This window comes from Leptosomus discolor, chromosome 1 (assembly GCF_034619465.1).
Source record: "Leptosomus discolor isolate bLepDis1 chromosome 1, bLepDis1.hap2, whole genome shotgun sequence".
In the NCBI taxonomy this organism is placed as follows: Eukaryota; Metazoa; Chordata; class Aves; order Leptosomiformes; family Leptosomidae; genus Leptosomus; species Leptosomus discolor.
In genome coordinates this window covers 81,333,433-81,354,357 of record NC_141391.1, presented here as the reverse complement: position 1 = coordinate 81,354,357, position 20,925 = coordinate 81,333,433, and the positions used below count along the sequence as shown (strand labels likewise).

The window sequence follows — 20,925 nt, the reverse complement described above, 5'->3', positions numbered from 1 at the left end:
TTTTACATGTTTTAGTCACAATTAAAAGGAACTGTACAGATATTTGAAGTAAAAATTTCAATCACATGAAAATGGTGCATTTCATACGATCATAAAAAGCACCAGTCTGCTGGTAGGAATGTACAACCTGCCATGAAATATCATTTTAGTATCTGTTTAACCACAGAATACATAAAGGTCTCCAAATGCACAGTTTTTCCTCAGCAGAGGGACAGCAAGTTCTGGAAGTTAATATCTAAATTACAGGTATGATAGCACTTTTCTCATGAATGAAAGCTAGAAAAACTAGCCTTTGACGGTCATTAAACACCACCAGGAAAAGAGAGGGGAAATACATCTTAGATCTTATTAGATTACATTGATTCCAAAACTGAACAATGGCTGGAGGTAAATTGTTCTCTCTTTATTCATAGCTCTCGTTTACTAAAGGAAATTAAGCCAGCGGAAAGCAAAACCTTATTTATTAATGTGACCTTAGTCTGCAGCTCATGCTACATATAAATAGCCTCGCTGTTTAAGCTGCAGATTTTGCCTCCTACGGTGATTTAGATCAATTTACCCCTTTCTCACAGGCAGTGAATCACTCCCAAGGAACACGGTTTTAGGGAAGCAATGGGAAGTAACACCTTTGTTGCTAGAACACACCCTGCAAACACATCATCTGCCATCATCATTACACGCCGCTGTGACTTTATTGCTAACATTTTGGGCTTCTTAAACTTACTGTGTGTCCTTGAAAGGTTTTAACGGGACGATCACAGCCAAGTCTGCATACATGAATGCACATGTCAGTGCTGCAGGAGGCAAAAGTAGTGTTGTTCTGCCAGTCTACATCCAGAGCAGGAGCTGTGAAGTACAAACAAAAGAAGGAATGTCAGGGAACACAGCAAAGAAACAGCTATCCCAAATAATTTTCCTCCTGTCCCCTATCTGGATCAAACGGACTAAAAGCTCGTTCTTGGCCTGCCACCTACTACCAGTTACAGGGATGACAGGGACTGTCTGAAGGGCAGAGATTATCTTTTCTTTTGCAGTGGACAATCTGGATGCTTTGTATGACATCTATTTCTGAGAATTTTTTGTGTTACGTTACAAACCAATCTACCTCCACCCTCCCCACTCCCAGCTACACACATCTCTTGGGCCATCTCTACCATTCATTCCTCTGTAAGACAGTTCAGTGAAGAACCTGGAAGAAAACTAAGCCAGAAGAAATACAGATAATTTCAGCTGGGTTAGAAAAAATGTTTCCGTGAATGCCAGACACAACACACGTGAGGGAGAAGCAGCAGGTGGCCACCTTCCTTTGCACCAGCTTTATGCAACCACCGATACAAACCTATCGTTCTGTGCAGACATGTGGCTTAGTAATACCTGCATTCAGCTTAATTTGGTGGGGGATTGATTTAAGGCAGGTACATTGATCAAGGTGATCTGAAATGACACGAAGAGTTTCTGGAGAGGGCTTGGCATTACCTAGGATGGAACAAATGAAACTCTGCACACAGACAGCACATGAACATATTAACTAGTGCCTGTGTGCAACACAAACCCGTTGCAAAAAGTGTGGAAAAAACAATCAAAAAACCCCTTTTACAGCATCTCAGTGCAAACTAAAAGCATTCGCAGGAGGAGGGGGGAACTCCTGACATACAGCTTGCTTGTGTTGCTACAACTGCTGCTTGTTTTTTTGCTCAGGAAAGAGTTTAGCTGCCCTCCAGAGGATGACACAAGACTTGCTAAAATACAGACATCTTCATTCTCAGCACACTCCTGCGAGAAGCAAGTGTGTCAGAGCAACACCAGCATACAGGAAACCAAGTTCAATCTCTTTCTGGCAACAATACAATGCAAGTTTAACATTAAAATGAAACGAAGAAATGCCTTATTCAAATATGTTCAGAAAAATACTTTTGTAATACAGAGGTGAAAAGATATCTGTTCTGCTAAGCCTATTGTATTTAAATACGTGTTTTCCTGTTATAATTTTTACAAACTGCAAAATGAGATTGACCCATCTCACCTTCTGAATCATCAGGCAACTCTCTAAATGAGAATGGAGGGCTGCAATTGTTTCATATACAAGTATTTTCTAGAATATTAATGAAAAAGCTCAATAATCCCGTGAGACAGGTAAGGAATTTCTACATTGCAGAAATATAAAGGAAACGTGTGTGAGGTAGGCAGGTCACTTCTCGGTTTTCCAATGAACATGAATGGGGATCGGGAAACGGTAAAGGATTTAGTTTCTTTAACTGCCTGTTTGTCTTTCTTCTTATGCTGCAAGCTTTGTATTATTGTTTCAAAGCAAATAAAAATCTATCTTCATTAATAGCCATATACCTTCAGGGCTAGTATCTAGTATGATATGTATGAGTCGAAAAGTAATTTTCTGAGAGCTATTGGCACCTAAAGCGATGGATTTGCATTGCAGCATAATTTGAACCATCAAATACCATACAGTGTTGATAATTAATACTGATTCATTTATTGGTGTATTTAATCATATGTTTACTGGATAAGTAACTACATAAAATGGTCTGGAAAAAACAGCCAAATGTGGTTTTTTATGCAAGTAATTGAATTGCCAAAGTGTCTTCAAAACCACAGGATACTAGCCAATTGCATAAAACCAATTAGAATGTCATCTAATAAAAGTGGCAACAAATCCTTAAGAAATGCAGCTAAAATAAATCTCAACAATAAAAGTGTTACAATAATTATCAGTTAATTTAAGCTTTTTCTGAACAAATTGATGATTTAAAATTAGAAGCTCAGAAGAGGACAGACTTAAGGGTCTGCAGGGAGTGATTGAGAGCACTCATGTCTAAAACTGGGTCATACAAATACCTCTTATGGTATCACTTAACCAATTTGCTCTTGCATGCATCAGTCCACATCTATCAGCAGATGTGAATATTCGATTATTTCACTCCATTTTAAACAAATAAGCTTTGTGAATATGTATTTTGATCAAATGCCCCATGATGACTCATAGTTTTGCAAACAATAATGAAATCCTAGAAGCTACTTATTTCACATACATATTTTGACCATAAAACCATAGAGGCCTTCAAGACCTAGACAAAGGAGTCTTCCTTCTGTGTTTTAAGATGACAGTTTTGGCCATATGGGTATAAACTAAACAAGTTGTAAAGCAGCTGAGAGTAAAAAATGTATGTTATTCCCAGGCCAACTATCTCCAGACTTCAAAGAAGTATGCCACACAAGTATGTGCTAAAGGAACTGTACTCTGTCTAGACTAGATTTTTAATTGTTAAAATGCCACCTTTAATCCTTGTGTAGACAAGGTTTTCAGATTCCAGATACGGGAAAGAATTTGCTGTAAGTTTGTTCTGGTGAATAGGTGATGCAAAGAGGACAAGGTGAGGTCTTTGTGGCTTTAGACTTATGTGAGGACAAAGACTCTAGTTGATTTTACGGGGCTTTTTGTAGGACATACACTTTTGGCCCATCAACAATTTTCTCAGTAACTAACCTACTGCTTTACTTCCCTATGAAAACACACTTGAAATAATGAAAAAAAAAAATAATTAGCCTCTCCACATCTCCACTTCAGTCAGGTCTTACAGTCCAAAGACAAACAGAACGTGTAATAAGAATTAAAAAAAAAAATCTACTAAAGCAGATGGACATTGGCTTATTGCATTGGAAGATGTAGTTATGTTTTCAACTTGATAAAAAGGGAATGGAGCGATACGTCCTTGATGCACATCACTGCTGAGTCAACTAGACGTCAGTGAACTGCATTCTGAATGGGCAACCAAGTCCCAAATCTGCAGCTACTTACATCTAGATTTAGGGATCAGAAGGCTTAAGAGTCTCATTAACTACATCACTATACAGTCAGAAGTTTGCTTTTATGGAACAGTTATGGCAGATAAATAAATGCCACAGTGAGAAAATCTGTCAGCAGACACTGACTCCTCCAAACTGACAGTTGCATTAATAAGTGAGAAGATGAGTGACAAAAATGCAGAGTATGGATCTGCTGTGCACATGGACCTACTTGTCTTAACTGTCTCTGTCGAACAACCATTTCAATTGCTACTGCATATTAATAACATCTGTGAGAATGTGAGAAACTAGAAAATTAGTTGAAAAGCAAGTGGAAAGTAATGTTTTAAAACCAGTAGTAAAATATGTGTTTCTAAGTACCACTAAGGACCTTGTGAAAGCCTGCCATATTTAAAAATGGATTAGTTACAGTGAACGCACAGGAAGATGAACGTTTCTAGCATCAGAATCTGGAATGTTTTTGTGGTTTTAAACTCAGTTTGACTATGTCCCTTAAACTTTATCACTATGACAATTTATCCAGTTTGGATATGAATTCAGTCATCATCTTACCAGTCTGGTCTCAGGTGAATTTAAGATTACGTCAATGATTCCCTGTTACTCAAGAGTACTTAGTATCTGCGACATCTCCTGTCTCCTTGAAGCAGACCAGATCTACAAACGGCCACCCAAGTAAGGTTTTGGTGCAGCAAGGTTTTGAAACTCAAGGTTGGCAATTGACTTCTGATAATCAGAGAAAGCAAATACTGAAGAACTTCAAGTCAAAATTAAAAGTTAAGAGATTCCTGAGAACCTTCATGCTTGCAGTGGTGAATGCAAGCTGCACGAGAGCGCCTCAAGTCAGCTTCATTGCAACGGGAGCAAAAAGAGTGTAAGAGACCCCAGACACCTTCATTGAAAAGTCTCTTCATAAGTCACCACTTGGTACTGCTCAAGCACAGAGATAACTACAGAATCATTCAGCTAGGTAGACATGGCTGGTGTATGAACCCTCTCCTAGAATCAGTTTGACTTTCAAAGCTGATTCTCACAGAACCCTATCTTTCTGGAAAAAGAATAAACCCAGAAACCATGATGGTCAGGACAGTTAAAGCACAAAGAACTTGGTTCAAACTTCTCTCTGGCAGTTAGATTTTTACAAAAGGATAAATTACGCAGACAAAATTAAAAACTGCATTTCATTTTACTAACAACAGTTATGCAGAAATTACCTGAATGGAAAGGAAACTGCTGTTTAGCTTCTCCTGTGTGAGCATCCCAAATTATTGTTGTCTGCATCCAAAGGAAGGGGGGAAAAAAAAGATTAGTGACTGTTCAGCTCAGAGAAAATAAACAGAAAGCACCCTCACTGAGGAGCAATTCTAAGAGATTGACTGATAAAATTACTGACTGCAGAGAGCCTTGTGTGCTGAACAGCTGAAAAAACAAGAAATCACTTCCAAATATTACAGAATAATAATCTAAGTGTAGATAAAGAAGTATCACGCCTACAGAGGAAGTAATATAACTACTAAGAATGGGCATATTTTCTCTGAATAATGCTAGAAGACAGCACTACGCATTTTTAATAGGCATTTTGTTACAGCTGTTTCAGTTACTTTCTTCAAAGAAGACGTTTTCCCCTTTTCAAAGATGCAAGTCGAACTCTATTCCAAAACTACGTGATCCTGCATTTCTAACAATTAAACCACCAGGTGAAATGTTTATCTAGCAGCAGAGTACATATATCACACCTTGTCACTGTGGTGGGACCGACTAAAGTGTAATTTGCTTACCAGAGGTTTAATCCATACTCACAGCACATGTAAGCAACTCCCCTGTAGAGCTCAATACCACCTTCTGAGTGAATTGTCAATTTATTGGGAGTATACGCTTCCAGAAAATAAATTAAGAATGCCTCATCTTGCTGATAACAGATCATCTAAAGAATCACTGCTGTTATTTGGAAGGTGAGTTTGCCAGAATAATGGAACTACCACTGGGAGACAAGTGTAGCTGAATATAAGCCAGTATTAAAACGACTAAAACGAAGTTTCCATTTTCACAACTGTGTGAAAATATAGCGCTTCATCTAGCCTACAAATCAGATGTACAAGCCTGAGCTGGTTTCCCTAGACTCCCTCTGTCAGTTGCTGGAGAGAAGCACTGTCAGTGCATCTCACTGTAACACAGGCCATGCAACCCATCACTTGGAAGTGCCATTTTTCTCTCCAAATTTTATAAAGGAAGCCAAGGATGACATACACATCTGATTTTCAGACATTGAAAGTTAGGCAAGATGAATGCTGCGTACTTTCCAGTTTCAGTTTTAATGGATTCGTCCTCATCGTCATCAGTCATCTGTTCACTTTAATCTCTAATATGCACTCAGCTGTAGCTACTACGTTCTGCTTGATTTTGAGTTCAGAAATGCCATTTTTTTTCATATTTGCATAGGAAGCCATATATATTTTATTCGATTACAATTTCCATAATTAGATAAGCTAAAAGGTGCAGTAACTTTAAGATCACTTCCTTCCTGGAAACAGTTAGTTGATAAAACTACAAGTGTAAGTACTGGAAGCAGTTACTTCCTTAACTGAGACACATTTAAGATGCAATTTTATGCAGGGGGCAAATGGGGATTGTTTTTTAAAGCAGAATCTTTTACATAAAAACAGCACACATTTATGCAGCCTCAAAAAAGTAATCAACATGCACTAAAACACATTAAAGAAAAGTAAACTCTGCAGGATGCCTGGAGAAGTAAACAATCTTATGGAATTCAGCAGCGCAAGCTCACTGAGTCAGCACATTTATACGTTAGAATAATGTATTTTTAAAACTCACTTTATCAACACCAGCACTTAAAATATAATTCCCCTTTTTGTTCCATTTCAGGGCAAATATGGGACCTTTATGTTGACCTAAGGTGCTTGAAAGGTTACCTGGAATAAAGAAAAGTTTAATATTAAAATTTGTTCACAAATTAGCCAAATTACAGTTCACTGCTGTTTGACGCTTAATAACAATAAATGTTGTTTGACTTACCATCTTCTGTCCATATTCTTGCAAAACCATCATACGAGCCTGTAGCCAATAGTGTTCCATCACTCTGTTGGAATATATAAAAATGGCAAAGGTTGGTACTAGCTGAAATCTGTTTCAAACAACGTTTTTTTTTCCTTTCTTTTTTAAGGTTTGTGCATTGTGATTTATGGGAAATCTGAGCCCACACATTGAGAGAGATTATACTATGATTTAAACTAGAGGTTATTACTGCAGACAGCAATGAGGAAATAAACCCCTTTAACACACTGTGAAATACTGGGCTACACCATCAGATAAGTGTCACTTAATCAAAAGGATTAGAAAAAGAAAACAAGATATAAAACATCTATGGGATTCTTCCAGATAACGAACAGATACTACTACTTCTTAGACATAAAGAGCATCTAAAACATCAACAGATAACCCAAATCCTGACTAAATCCCAGTTCAGTGAAATTCAGGCACCTATACTTGAAACGAGGGCCTAAACACCTAAGCCACCTACACTCACGGTTAACACCTTGTCGTGGTTTAACCCCAGCTGGCAATTAAGCACCATGAAGCTGCTTGCTAACTCCCCCTCCTCAGTGGGGAGTTTAATAGAAGAGAAAATAATCATGATGATGATGATGATGATGAGAATAATTTAGTAATAATAATAGAAGAATATACAAAATAAGCGATGCACAATACAACTGCTCACCACCTGCTGACTGATGCCCAGCCAAATCCCCGAGTCATGGTCGGCACCCTCCAGCCAACCCCTCCCAGTTTATGTACTGAGCATGATGTCCTATGGTGTGGGATATCCCTTTGGCTAGTTCGGGTCAGCTGTCCTGGCCACGCTCCCTCCCAGATTCTTGTGTACCTCCTCACTGGCAGAGCATGGGAAACAGAAATATCCTTGACTTAGGACAAGCACTACTTAGCAACAATTCCAACATCAGCGTGTTAGCAACATTCTCCTCACACTTCTCAATCCAAAACACAGCACTGTACTAGCTACTAGAAAGAAAACTAACTCTGCCCCAGCCAAAACCAGGACAATATCCACCCCTTATTCTATACCATTTACATCATACTTAATTCTCACACTTCCAATACATTCCAGTTAATCACCACCACCACCTTTCCTGTCTCTTGATATATGTACAAACAGATATTCCCTTAGTCTATGGGCCTTTAAAATGTCCTTTTAAGAGTCCCTTTAAAATGTCTGTTGAGTTCATTTAGTCCTTGATTTTGGGCTTTATCTGTCATAAGGCCAGGTTCTGTTCAAGGTCGGCTTGGATGGGGCTTTGAGCAACCTGGTCCAGGGCAAGGTGTCCATGCCCATGGCAGCGGGGCTGGAACTAGGTGATCTTTAAAGTCCCTTCCAACCCAAACCACTCTGCAATTCTCTAACAGTCTATCTGGGCAGGAGGGATCATGCAAAGTCCGCTCAGTCAGCAGAGCAGGATTGGGCTTTGGTGCGGTGTGGCCGGCAGGCAACATCTGGTGCAGCAGGAGGATGGTGTGTAGTATTGGACTGTTGCATGCCCAAGTCAGTTCTGGTTCCATCACTACTTTGCTTCACTTGGTTTTATCAAAATTTATTCATTAATCTGCCTGATTCTTACTGTAATACCATTCATTGATACAGCATGTAACAACTACAGTAGTGATGACACACAGTGGCAGGGTTATATAGCAATTAACATCACACAATTTAATTCACTGGCTATTCTTACCCAAAGTCAAATCCCCTTGAGGTACACTTTGGACGTTCCTGACCTTCCACATCACCCACCAGATGCACCCAGGTCCTTGCATGAAAGCAATCCCATGGATAGGTTTGCCTTTGCCTGAGGCAGGAGTGACCCAGACTGCCTTCCCTAACATATTCTTTGTGTGTACTATGGGGACTTCATCTCCTTTTACAGTACGTAAAAGTTTTGATTGGGCAGGGCCAGCTCGATTAGTAGATGCTCTAGTGTTAACTAACCAGGTAGCCTTTGCTAAATGTGTGTCCCAATGTTTGAAGGTTCTACCACCCACTGCTCTCAGTGTAGCGTTTAACAGTCATTGTTATCGCTTGATGTTCCCAGAGGCTGGTGCATGACAGGGGACGTGATACTGACACTCAATGCCATGGCTCTTTGGCCCAGGTGTCTATGAGGTTGTTTCAGGAACGAGTCCCGTTGTCTGAACCAATCCTTTCTGGGATGCTGTGTCACATAAAACGTGTTTTTCAAGGCTCAGGACAGTGTTCCAGGTGGTGGCACGGGCCATGGGGTATGTTTCCAGCCATCTGGTAGTTGCTTCCACCATTGTAAGCACACGGCGCTTGCCTTGGCCAGTTTGTGGGAGTGTGATATAGTCAATCTGCCAGGCCTTCCCGTATTTATATTTCAGCTGTCACCCTACATACCACAGAGGCTTTAACTGCTTAGCTTACTTAACTGCAGTGCAAATTTCACACTCATGGATAACCTGTGCAACAGTGTTCATGGTCAAGTCCGCACCTCAATCATGAGCCCACGTATATGTTGCATCTCTTCCTTGGTGGCCTGAGGTGTTGTGGGCCCACCAAGCTATGAATAATTCACCCTTATGTTGTCAATCCAGATCCACATGAGCCACTTCAGTCTCAGCAACCTGATCCACCTGCTGGTTGTTTTGATGTTCTTCAGTGGCCCAACTCTTAGGTATATGGGCATCTATGTGACGTACTTTCACAACCAGGTTCTCTACCTGACCAGCAATATCTTACTTGCCATAATTCAGCAGCCCAGATGGGCTTGCCTCTGTGCTGCCAGTTACTCTGCTTCCATTGCTGCAACCACCCCCTCAGGGCATTTGCCACCATCCATGAATCGGTATAGAGACAGAGCACTGGCCACTTTTCTCGTTCAGCAATATCTAAAACCAACTGGATGGCTTTCAGCTCTGCAAACTGACTCGATGCACCTCGTCCTTCAGCAGTTTCTGCAACCTGTCATATAGGACTCCATACAGCAGCCTTCCACCTCCGATATTTTCCCACATGACAGGATCCACCAGTAAACAGGGCATTATCGCCTCTCATTTTCTGGTAGTTTATTATACAGTGGGGCCTCTTCATCACGTCACCTTTTCCTCTGGTGATATTCCAAAACCTTCGCCTTCTGGCCAGTCCATGATCACTTCCAAAATTCCTGGGCGACTTGGGATTCCTATTGTGTGATCAGTGTGACCCACTTACTCCACATGGCATCAGTTGCACGGCGTGCAGAGAAGACCTCCCCTTTGAACATCCAGCCCAGCACCAGCGATCGCGGTGCTAAGAGGAGCCCAAGGTTTCAGTATCAGCCACTTCCAATGCAGTTTGAACGCCTTCATACGCTGCCATTATCTCTTCTTCAGCTGGAGTACAGCAGCCCTCGGATCCTCTGTATCCTCGACTCCAAAACCCTAGGGGTTGGTCTTGGGTCTCCCCAGGTGCTTTCTGCCACAGACTCCACGTAGGGCCATTCTCCCTGGCTGTGGTCTACAGCACATTTCTAACATCTTGTGCTGTCTGGACTGGCCCATGTGCTACTGCATGAACAATCTTCCGTTTAAGTTGTTCAAAGGCTTGTCGTTGTTCAGGGCCCCATCTGAAATAATTCTTCTTCCATGTCACTTGATAGAAAGGGCTTACAATCAGACTGTAATCTGGGACATGCATCCTCCCACAACGCCTAAGAAAGCTTGTGTTTCCTTTTTGCTAGTTGGTGGAGACATGGCTGCTATCTTGTTTATCACATCCATTGGAATTTGGTGATGCCCATCTTGCCATTTTATTTCTAAAAACTGGAACTCCTGCACAGGTCCCTTGGCCTTTCCTTGTTTTATGGCAAAACCAGCTTTCAGAAGGATTTGGATTATTTTCTTCCTTTTCTCAGAAACTTCTTCTGCTCTGTTGCCCCATATGATGATGTCATCAATGTTTTGCAAGTGTTCTGGAGCTTCACCCTGTTCCAGTGTAGTTTGGATCAGTCCATGGCAAATGGTGGGGCTGAGTTTCCACCCCTGGGGCAGTCGATTCCAGGTGTACTGGATGCCCCTCCAAGTGAAAGCAAACTGTAGCCTGCAGTCTGCTGCCAAAGGGATCGAGAAAAATGCATTAGCGATACCAATAGTGACGTGCCACTTGGCTGCCTTCGACTCCAGTTTGTATTGAAGTTCTAGCATGTCTGGCACGGTCAGCAACCAGCAGCAGCGTGATTTCACTCAGGCCATGACAATCTACTGTTAGTCTCCACTTGCCATTAGATTTTCACATTGGCCATATGGGACCGTTAAAGGGTGAACGAGTTTTGCTGATCACTCCCTGGCTCTCCAGTTGACGGATCAGCTTACGGATGGGAATCAGGGAGTCTCGGCTGGTGCAATATTGACTCCAGTGCACCACTGTGGTAGCGATTGGCACCTGCTGTTCTTCGACCCTCAGCAACCCCCCAACAGAAGGGTCCTTAGAGAGACCAGGCAAGGTAGACAGCTGTTTAATTTCCTCCACCTCCAAGGCAGCTATACCAAAGGCCCACCAGTACCCCTTTTGGTCCTTAAGATACCCTCTTCTGAGGCAGTCTACGCCAAGGACGTGCAGGGCCTCTGGGCCAGTCACAATGGGGTGTTTATGCCACTCACTCCCTGTTAGACTCACCTCAGCTTCCACTACAGTTAGCTGTTGGGATCCCCCTGTCCCTCCAGAAATAGATGGGTTCTGCCCCTCTGCTTGATGGCATCAGGGTACACTGTGCACCGGTGTCCACTATAGCCTTATACACCTGTGGGTCTGACATGCCAGGCCATCAAATCCACATGGTCCAACAAACTCAATTGTCCCTTTCCTCCCCCTGGCTGAAGGTAGGACCCCTCTAATCCTAATAGCATTCGTTACTCACTTTTTGTAAAAACGAATTAGAAGTCACTTCAAGAGGATCAGAAGTGAGATCAGCCCTTCTACCCTGTCTGGGGAACTGCCTGCTGGAAACCAGAGCAGCATTTCTCCTGGCTTTTGGGATTGTTTTTCCTTGCAACTCACGTACCCGTGCCTCTACGGTTGAGGCAGATTTTCCATCCCGCTCCCTCATGTCCTCTCCGTGGTCACAGAGGTAAAACCTGTGTGGTGGTAGTGGTGTGGCTCAGGGTGTGTACCTTCTGTACTCTCTCTCGAGCAGAGGAACGCTTACTGCTAATAGCTGATATATGGGCCCGTATGAGTCGGGAGTAGAACATATCCTCTTTGAATTGCTGGAACTCCCAGGACAGTTTCTCAGCTATTATGTCTGGCAGTTTCTCCACAGCCGAGATAAGGAAGGAAGAAAAACTTTCTTTGTACTGCCGGAGTTGACCAGCCAATTCATTCACTGGTGGTCCCTCTTCGTCTTTCCAATCAATTACTGCCATTGGCATGTGATGATGGTGCGCTCCGTACAGACTTCCGCCATATGGGCCATGTGCATCGGACTTCATCTGGATCTGTGGGTAACTGTGTGTTGTCGGGGTCACAATAAACCATCTTCCACGGTGGTCCACTTGCCTGGATGACATACAACATCTTCCTTTAAGGGATGCCTTGCCCTTACAACTGACAGAAGTCGCCTCCAGAGGCTGAGGGCTTGTGTCTTTTTTCCAATCACCTTGTCAACGACCCCTTCCCTAGACAGGGAGGGATCCCAGCTGCTTGGCTTCCCTACCCTCTAATTCCAAGCTACTGGCCTCGTTATCCCAGCTTCGGAGCAGCCAGGTAACAATGTGCTCATCTGGACGACGTCTGAAATCTGTCAAGATAGGGATCAGGTGATTACCTCTGGTTCTGCCTCTTCCTCCTGTTCTTGTGATGACCCTGGTTCACCTTCACCCCTCACTAAGCGAACTGATTTTTTTGCTGATTTCTTCTGTATAGGGGTGACTGATACCAGCATGGGCTGGTTCTCTGGTTCAGCTGCAGTGCCTGTTGCTGCGGTTGGGGTAGCTCCAGTGCTTGTCATGAGGGTTGGAACAGCCGCAGTGCCTGTCGGGCTGTTTTCCCTCCGTTCCCCCTGAGGGTGCTGCATAATATCGAGCAGTGTTTGGTAGATAATGGCCAGGACCCAGCACAGTGTGGTGAATTCTGCCTCTTTGGAATAGCCACAGCATTTTCCTTTCAAATATTCTATCACTTTATCAGGGTCCTGTAGCTGTTAGGGAGGGAAGTTCCAAACCATTGGAGGTGAGAAGTTCTCTAGATACCTGCTCATATTCTCCCACATGCCATGCCACCCATGATTATCTGGGTGGTACTCTTAAACAGTTGTTTAACCCTAAACGAGACCCGAACCACATTCAGGAACATGCTGGTACCCAGCAACAGGACCATCCCACAGATATTCAAAACTCTCAAGAGCTATTTTAACTAGCCTGGAGGAGAAGGGCAAGGTGGAGGGAGATGTATCCCCTGCAGATTTGCTCTCTGAGAAAAGGTAAAGAGTGTAATTATTAATAGTTTCCGAGATGGCTCCCTAAGTATGGAAATGATGGCAACGCTGAGTACAAATACTGGATTAGTCCCACGACCAATAATTTTATCATACCATAAGCCAGTGTTACATAGTACAGCAAAGTGAGAACCTTAATCCACCTGCCATGGATGATAAGCAGCAGCCCAGGGACTATATACAGCAAGTGAGGTGCTAACATAACACAACTCTAAGAACGAGTGCCACAACCCTAAGAGCTAATAAATCAACATTGTGACCAGCGATTATTAAACTAATATAATGAATGCTTATGTAACAAATTTTATTTTAACACGCTCTGGTCAGATCTGTCATTACCTCAACCCTTTGAGCCCCACGTTGGGTGCCAAAAAGGACTGTCGTGGTTTAACCCCAGCCACCAATTAAGCACCACACAGCTGCTCGCTCACTGCCTCCCCCACAGTGGGATGTGGGACAGAATTGGAAAAAAAAAAGGTAAAACTCATGGGTTGAGATAAAGACTGTTTAATAGGACAGAAAAGGAGGGAAAATAGTACTAGTAGTACTACTACTACTAGAATATACAAAACAAGTGATGCACAATACAATTGCTCACCACCCGCTGACTGATGTTGGCCCCTCCTGGCCAACTCCCCCCAGTTTATGTACTGAGCATGATGTCCTATGGTATGGAATATCCCTTTGGTGAGTTTGGGTCAGCTGTCCTGGCCATACTCCCTCCCAGCTTCTTGTGCACCTCCGTGCTGGCAGAGAACGGGAAACTGAAAAATCCTTGACTCAGGATAAGCACTACTTAGCAACAACTAAAACATCAGCAGGTTAGCAACATTCTTCTCATACTAAATCCAAACCACAGCACTGTACCAGCTACTAGAAAGAAAATTAACTCTGTCCCAGCTGAAACCAGGACACACCTTGAATGCTATCTACCACCAAGAATTTGCTTCCTGCTTGTCTGAATACAGACTCCCGCACATACTCAGAGGCACAGTACCATGACGGGTAGCCTGAGAAAAGTTGGATTCATGGGTCCCAATTAGGAGAAAAAAAATGTAAGAATTGTAATCAGCAAATTACACATACTCTGCTGGAGGCAGCCCTTCACTGAAGCATATCTCCTGTGCAGCCAATGATGCTAGTTATTGGGCCAGAATGAGAATAATTAAAAGGGAACTTGACTCCGCAGGCTGGTGAGATGGGTACTGTTGGAGCTGGTCATTTAGTCTTTAAACATTTCAGCATCTGGATAAGGAGTGAGATTTACCCCATTTACCTCCAGACATCCAGAAGAAAGGAGTTAGTTTAAGAAAATAACCTAGTCTCCCTCTATAACTAACAGCATCACCCACCTCTGGAGTGTAATTCATGTTCCCGCTTGCTTTAGACTCTGCCCAGACCAGCACAAAGGCATGCGTCTCTGTTTCTGCTGACTTAAGAGGGAGTCCAGATGATTAGTTCAGATGGCTAAATCTAAGGGAGATGAATCCTACCCTTGGTACCAAAGGACATGATCTGAAAAGGGCCTCTAGAAATAACCTTTCTTATTATAACATAAATCACATAAACCAGAAAAGAGCCAATTTAATATCATCAGTGTGAAAATTTCAGTGAAATATGATTAACATTGTGGTTTTAAATAAACAATAAAGGCAGATGGCAATTCTAGCATCATGAATAGAAAATCAGGAAAAAGCATAAAACAATACTTTAAAACATATGTCTACTCCAACCCTCTAAAAACAGTGAGTCAGAGCACTTGTGATTTCACTCAAATGCATAATGATGTATGGGGGGAAATATAAAAACCTAAGCCAACTTCACTGTGATATACACTTATCCGGACCACTGATGAGAACAAAGTGATAAGAGCAAAAAGAGAAAAGGGAAGGAAAGCTCAGGGACTAGATAAACGGTTTATCCAAATTTGTTGGTGGCAATTCGCATTCTTCAGAAAACTCCAAGTAAGGTGGAAGCACTTCAAGTGTTTAAATTTGGAACATTTCCTTACATTAGGTACTAGCACAATGTAAGTCTGGAAAGGTAAAGAACTACTACAAGAAATACTAGAGGATGCCCTATATGTTTTGGACAACTTTCTTCCTAACAGTTCTGCATGTCTGCATATTTTCTTCTTTAAATTACTCTTTTCCTTCTTCTCAATTCAGTTTTTCCTGGCTATTTTTCTTCACTGTGATATCCACATGAAACAAGTAATGAACATGCTTGGGTTTTATCTTTATTTGCTTTGTTGACCTACCTGTGCTTTCTGTACTATTCACCAACTTCTTTCAATGCGTCAAATACAAAATACACAGGGGAAGCTGATTGGTGCAGCGCCCTTACTTTTACTTTTGTGAAGCACCTAGCTCACCTGAAGGACAATAATATTGCAGTAAAGATTAATCAAATCCTGGTCTCTGGCCAGCAACTGAGACTGTACGTGACTGCTGAGCATCCTTTCTGGTACTTAATTTTTAATCTGTTTTCCTATGAAAACAAGAGTAATGTGATCACTCTGCCTGTACTAATATCAGCAAAACAGACAGAATACAAGTGATCTCAAATCTAATTAAGGTTCCTGCAAGGTCTTGTAAGTTCTTATTATGATGCTCGGTGGCAGAAAGGAGACACGAAGCAGCCTTAAAGCTGCCCATAGACACTGCCCAGCCACTGAGGTTTCTTAACAGTATGTGTCCTCTCTGCTCACTTCAATCCTCTCTGTGCAGGACCATATTATCTAAGATAGAAGGTTTTGCAGGTTGAAAGTAAAAAAGGGATCAGGCAAGACAGTTCCACGCAGAAGGTGGGTAGGTAAAGACAAAATGACTTCACATGCTCCTACTGTGGATAAAGATAAAGACTATATCGTGAACACGTTTTGCTATGCGCAGCATAATTCAAATGAGAGACGACAGTCCAACCTCAGAAAAAGCTTCGCTGGTGCTTGTATCTCCTTACATGCCAAAATAAAGTAACTATGAGATGCAAATACATTATTAATCAGGCTTCATTACTACATAGATTGCTTGTTTAATCTTTGTTCTTAAAGTCAGCTAAGTTTATTTTTACCCAGGCTCCTAAAATAGATATAAATACATCATTATTAAGCTTGAAGATGGCAACAGTCCTGGAAAATTATAGCGCATAGGGGAAAGTTCAGCCTATTATGAGTATTTGAAACAGGAGGTCAGTAGGTTAGGACAGAGCTTTTGGTCACCTCAGATATAAAAGATATGGAGCAGCAGCTGTAATTGGCTCTGAATTAAATTTAGACAGTTAAAACCCATGCAGAGTCTTAGAAGTGAGCTTACATTCCAGTCCAATGAAGTCACATCCTTATTGCTGGGGACATCGTGTCCTCCTTCTCTTATGCAGTGCCTCAAAACTAGTTGAGTGGAACCGCTGTTGCTGTTTTCATTGAGATTCCATATTCTGGCCGTTGAGTCTCCGGATCTATAAAAGCAATTGTGCAGAGTTGAAAACTCCTCTGGGTGTTGACCAAGCAAACAATGCAAAAACTTCTATTTCTGTTTTCATTGAGAGAGCACCACAGCCTTTAAAAAGTAATTTTTCTTTCCAACCCTTCCTGCACTCTGTAAACTTTTAAAAAAATGCTAACACATATTTAAATTATATATATCATCTGAACCCACATCACCACTTGCTTTATTCAGAAAAGTTTGACCTAAAATACATTTGCTTGCTCTCTATATTTTGCACTTCATACCTGAAGTTGCTGTCATCCTAAGTGAGGTAGTCTGGGGCAACTCAACATCACAAACACAACGTCGTGGAGGTCCCAATAATGACTGAAACACGAAGGCTATGCCTCCCATAACAAGTGTGCACAGTCCCATTAGCTCCAAAGGCCGCCCAGTCCCCGGTGTTCCCCCCTGCGCTGTGGCAGGCTCCGAACACAGCGGGGACAGGACCTGCAGAGGTGCAGAGTGTCACCTGGGCAGCAGCCTTGGGGAAGGGGACCTCTAGCAGTGTGACAAAGGTGCTGTGGTGCCGGCTCCCTGGTCCTGCTTGGGTTCCTCTGACAGCTACTGCAGGAGCAGGAGGTGAACTTAAGGCTGATTTAATTTGGCCGTGGCCCTTTCATTAGGTACTTCTGTTCAGGACAGACCAGAACATAGCCTCTGACAGAAGCTATTTACAAAACAGCCTCTCAGCATTAAATCATGCCACAGAACCCAAACATTAGGAAAGTATAAGGGTAATTTAAATTGATTTTTAAAATTAATTTTAATTTCGTTTTTAAAATTAATGTCTACAGGTCCTTTGCTGTCTGTAGCTTGGCTGCTCAGCTCATGTTGTCCAAAAATGCGGCAAAAGTAACTATTGACGTACTAGAGCAAGACAGAGACGGCTTCAAGATTTTAATCTATTTTACGGACTGAATGTTTTCTAGGGAGATCTTTTTATTGCAGGCTGAAACCCTGATTTTGTCTAGAAAAAGTTGTGAGGAGGAAGCGAAAAGTTTATCACAACCTGCTTATAAAAAATGTATTTATTTTCACTTTGCATAAATCTTTCTTCCAATGAAAAATGTCTCTGAGGTCAGAAATGTATTTGCAACAGGGTGGAAGATATTATGGTTTCTAGTTTATTGGAATTTGTCTCTTGCCCACCCCCCCCGCCACTTTTTTTTAAAAACAATCAGTAACAACAACAACAACCAAACAATCAAAGTACCCTGGACTGCTTGTTTTGTCCAGAGGGTAATTTTCGTTTACATGCAGTGAGTATCTTGGAGCACAGTTAGGATATCTGTTTCCAAGAATTCATACAGTCTAGATGAAATTTCATTGTTGAGCTTTTCCTTTTTTTAAAAGTAATGACGAGAACTTCCTTTCCTATACACTATCAAGGACAAAAAGTCTTTCTTCAAAGACTGAAAACCCAAGATTTATTTTTGGTTTGATAAGTTATGTTTTACTGAAAAGGAAATCCATTGCAAGAGAATATTAAGTTTTCTTCTGGTCTACTAATAAAACAATTTAGTTATTTATACTAAACATACCAGGCAAATTTTAAACACTTGACATGGCAAATATTGACAAACCAAGTATTGGACTTGATCGATCTTTGTGTGTTATTTTACCAATAATTTAATCAAATTTTACACGAACAACACTTCAACTGTAAAATCAAAAACCTCTCTGCCTATATCTGTGGCTCTGAGCTCTGCTGGGTCATGGCATGCCTGGGGAATCTGCCCCCATCTCCTCTGAATCCTTCGTGTCAAGCTGAGACGTGATGGCTGGCCAGGGCTTTGACAGCCTGACCACAAGATACAACCATTCTTTAATTTTTGGCACATATCTTTCATGTTAGTGATTAAGAAATAACTGCCACCATACAAGAGCTGTGACTGTAATATAGCTCACTTATTTCTTCAGTGGTCCGGAAAATTCAACAACAGTTTTGCACACGTTGGCTAGAAAATCATGAGGCTCAGAAGTTAAGGAACATTTTCAGTTGTGATAATTTACAATAAGAGGAACCTATGTCCTTCATAGGCTTGGGCTATTGGTTAACATGCTAAGTAGGAAATTCCCTCAGTGCTGGCTTCTCTGCTATATAAGACTCTGGGCCAGTCCTGCCCTCATTGTAATCATCCGGTATGTTATTGGACCACGTGAATAAAGTACTCAGTCACTTTGCTATCAAACACAATATCCTATTTGCTGCTTCTAAAAGGGTCATGTTTTGTTTTTCAACAGTTTTATTTAGTCAGTTTTCTGGCAATGCTCGGGCAATCTTATTTTCCAGTATTTTAATTTTGTTTTTTTCCATTTTCTTCTTCCTAAGGCTACATAAGCTATTATGTGTCCCTGCAGAGAGGCTTTATAAGCCTACCAGTGTGTGGCAGGGGTATTTATGTGTCTTCCCTTTTGTTGCTGGGAAAAAAAAAAAAAAGAGTATTCTCTGCTCTGGAAAGTATTCTGATTTCTGTTGAATGATTCAGTGAACCCTGCCTTATTAAAGGACCACAGTTCAAGCACAATTCAGAAAGATATTTAATCTCCTTAGCCCACAGAAGCACTTCTATCTGCATGATAAAGCAGCTCATTCCATCATGCAAGTCATGAACACTTGAGTAATAGGTATATACTGTTCTGCACTATGGTAGAGTACTGCCAAATTTTAGGAAGGCAAGTTCTGAAAGAATTTTATTTCATGCTTTCCAGACCCGGTATAATCATGAATCAAGGTGTACAAATGTTTGCAGAATTTTATTTGTGACACATAAAATCTCCATTCTGTAACTGTCAGCACAGAGGTTAAAACAGATGCAGTTGGGTAAAGAAATTTGCAAGATGGTTGTTGACCCTTGGTATTTCTCGTGTTCAGGTGCAAGTCTTATAATCACTGTTATTTTGATATGCAATATTGCTAACGTGAATTTAGTACTTCTGGCTCGAACATGTTGGACTTTTTATTATTTTATTTTAAAAGAGATTGTTAAAAGCATAAAGGGAAGGAAACTCCTCCTTGTAATTTACACATCTAACTTTCCTTTAATAAAGCAGGTCTCTAAAAATAAGCGCTCACACTTCCTAGGCAGTCAGTAGAGGGAAGTGCCTCGGAGGTACCCAGAGGGAGATCACTGTCCCACTGATTCTACAACATTGTTCCCTGCAAAAGTTACTCAAGTAGACCTCACCTAACAGCTGACCGCTTTGCATTAATGGATTTGATGCAATGAGGAAACTGGCCCCAATAAACTCACCTGCTAATGAATAAGCACTTAGAGTCAGCAGAATCAACACCTGGCACTGACTAGGGCGGTGTCGTGTGAAATCAACCCCCTCAACCCAGTAATTCCAAGGATTATTCAAAAAGGTAATTCACAGTGGATCCTAAACCACTGATATGAGGAATACAGTAACTCAAAGAATTATATAAAACCCAGAGATGATGACAGGAGACGGCCTAGAAAAATCCTTTCTTGCTTCTGAGAAACACAGCCATAACTGAAAGACCTTGAGCAATGGCTTTTATGGCTAATTATTTTGCTGACTAGGGAGTGAAGGTGCATAGGGCACTTTGCAAGAGACAAAGTTCCCCTGTGTGAAAGAGGCAGGTATAGATCAGCAAAGACAAGCAAAGAAACCTACTGTTGGGTTTTGGGAATGAGGCCAGGTCCCTCTGCTTCATGGCTATGAGAATTACTTGAAGGGCATGGCTGGACGTTAAAGAACAGAGCACGCTCTTGGAAGCAGCAGTTGAACATGCTGACAAAAACATCTTAAATTCAACAGGAAAAGCTTTTTGAGTTCAAGGCTCTAACAGCCTTGACACTCCCAGTTCATGAACTTCTATAGTGGGAAATTCAAGCATGTTCAGGAACACTCTGGGTCACCAGACCATGATGACCTATGCTAGCAAACTGATGGGTTATTCCCTGGCCAGATTTTGGCCTGTTTTAATTAGCACTCCTGTTGGGGCCCTGATGTTGTCTCTGAGTAACTCCTGGGCATGGCTTGGTGGTTACAAAGTCCAGAGACAATTCCCAATGTGGAGTTTGTTTGGCAGCAAGGACAGTTTGCTAGCACAGACACTGGCTTTTCTGTGCCAGTTG

General features: G+C 41.7%; 1 protein-coding gene across 1 annotated transcript in view; it reads right to left on the bottom strand.

Annotated features, from left to right (window-relative positions):
• Positions 1-20,925, bottom strand: part of TBL1X (transducin beta like 1 X-linked) — a 59,853-nt gene that overhangs the window by 7,231 nt on the left and 31,697 nt on the right. Inside the window, exons 5-9 of the mRNA XM_009949420.2 lie at positions 16,646-16,787; positions 6,850-6,913; positions 6,649-6,746; positions 5,031-5,091; positions 725-846 (exon numbers count right to left, since the gene is read on the bottom strand). Coding sequence (XP_009947722.1) covers positions 725-846; positions 5,031-5,091; positions 6,649-6,746; positions 6,850-6,913; positions 16,646-16,787 — 487 coding nt within the window. The remainder of the gene's footprint in view (positions 1-724; positions 847-5,030; positions 5,092-6,648; positions 6,747-6,849; positions 6,914-16,645; positions 16,788-20,925) is intronic.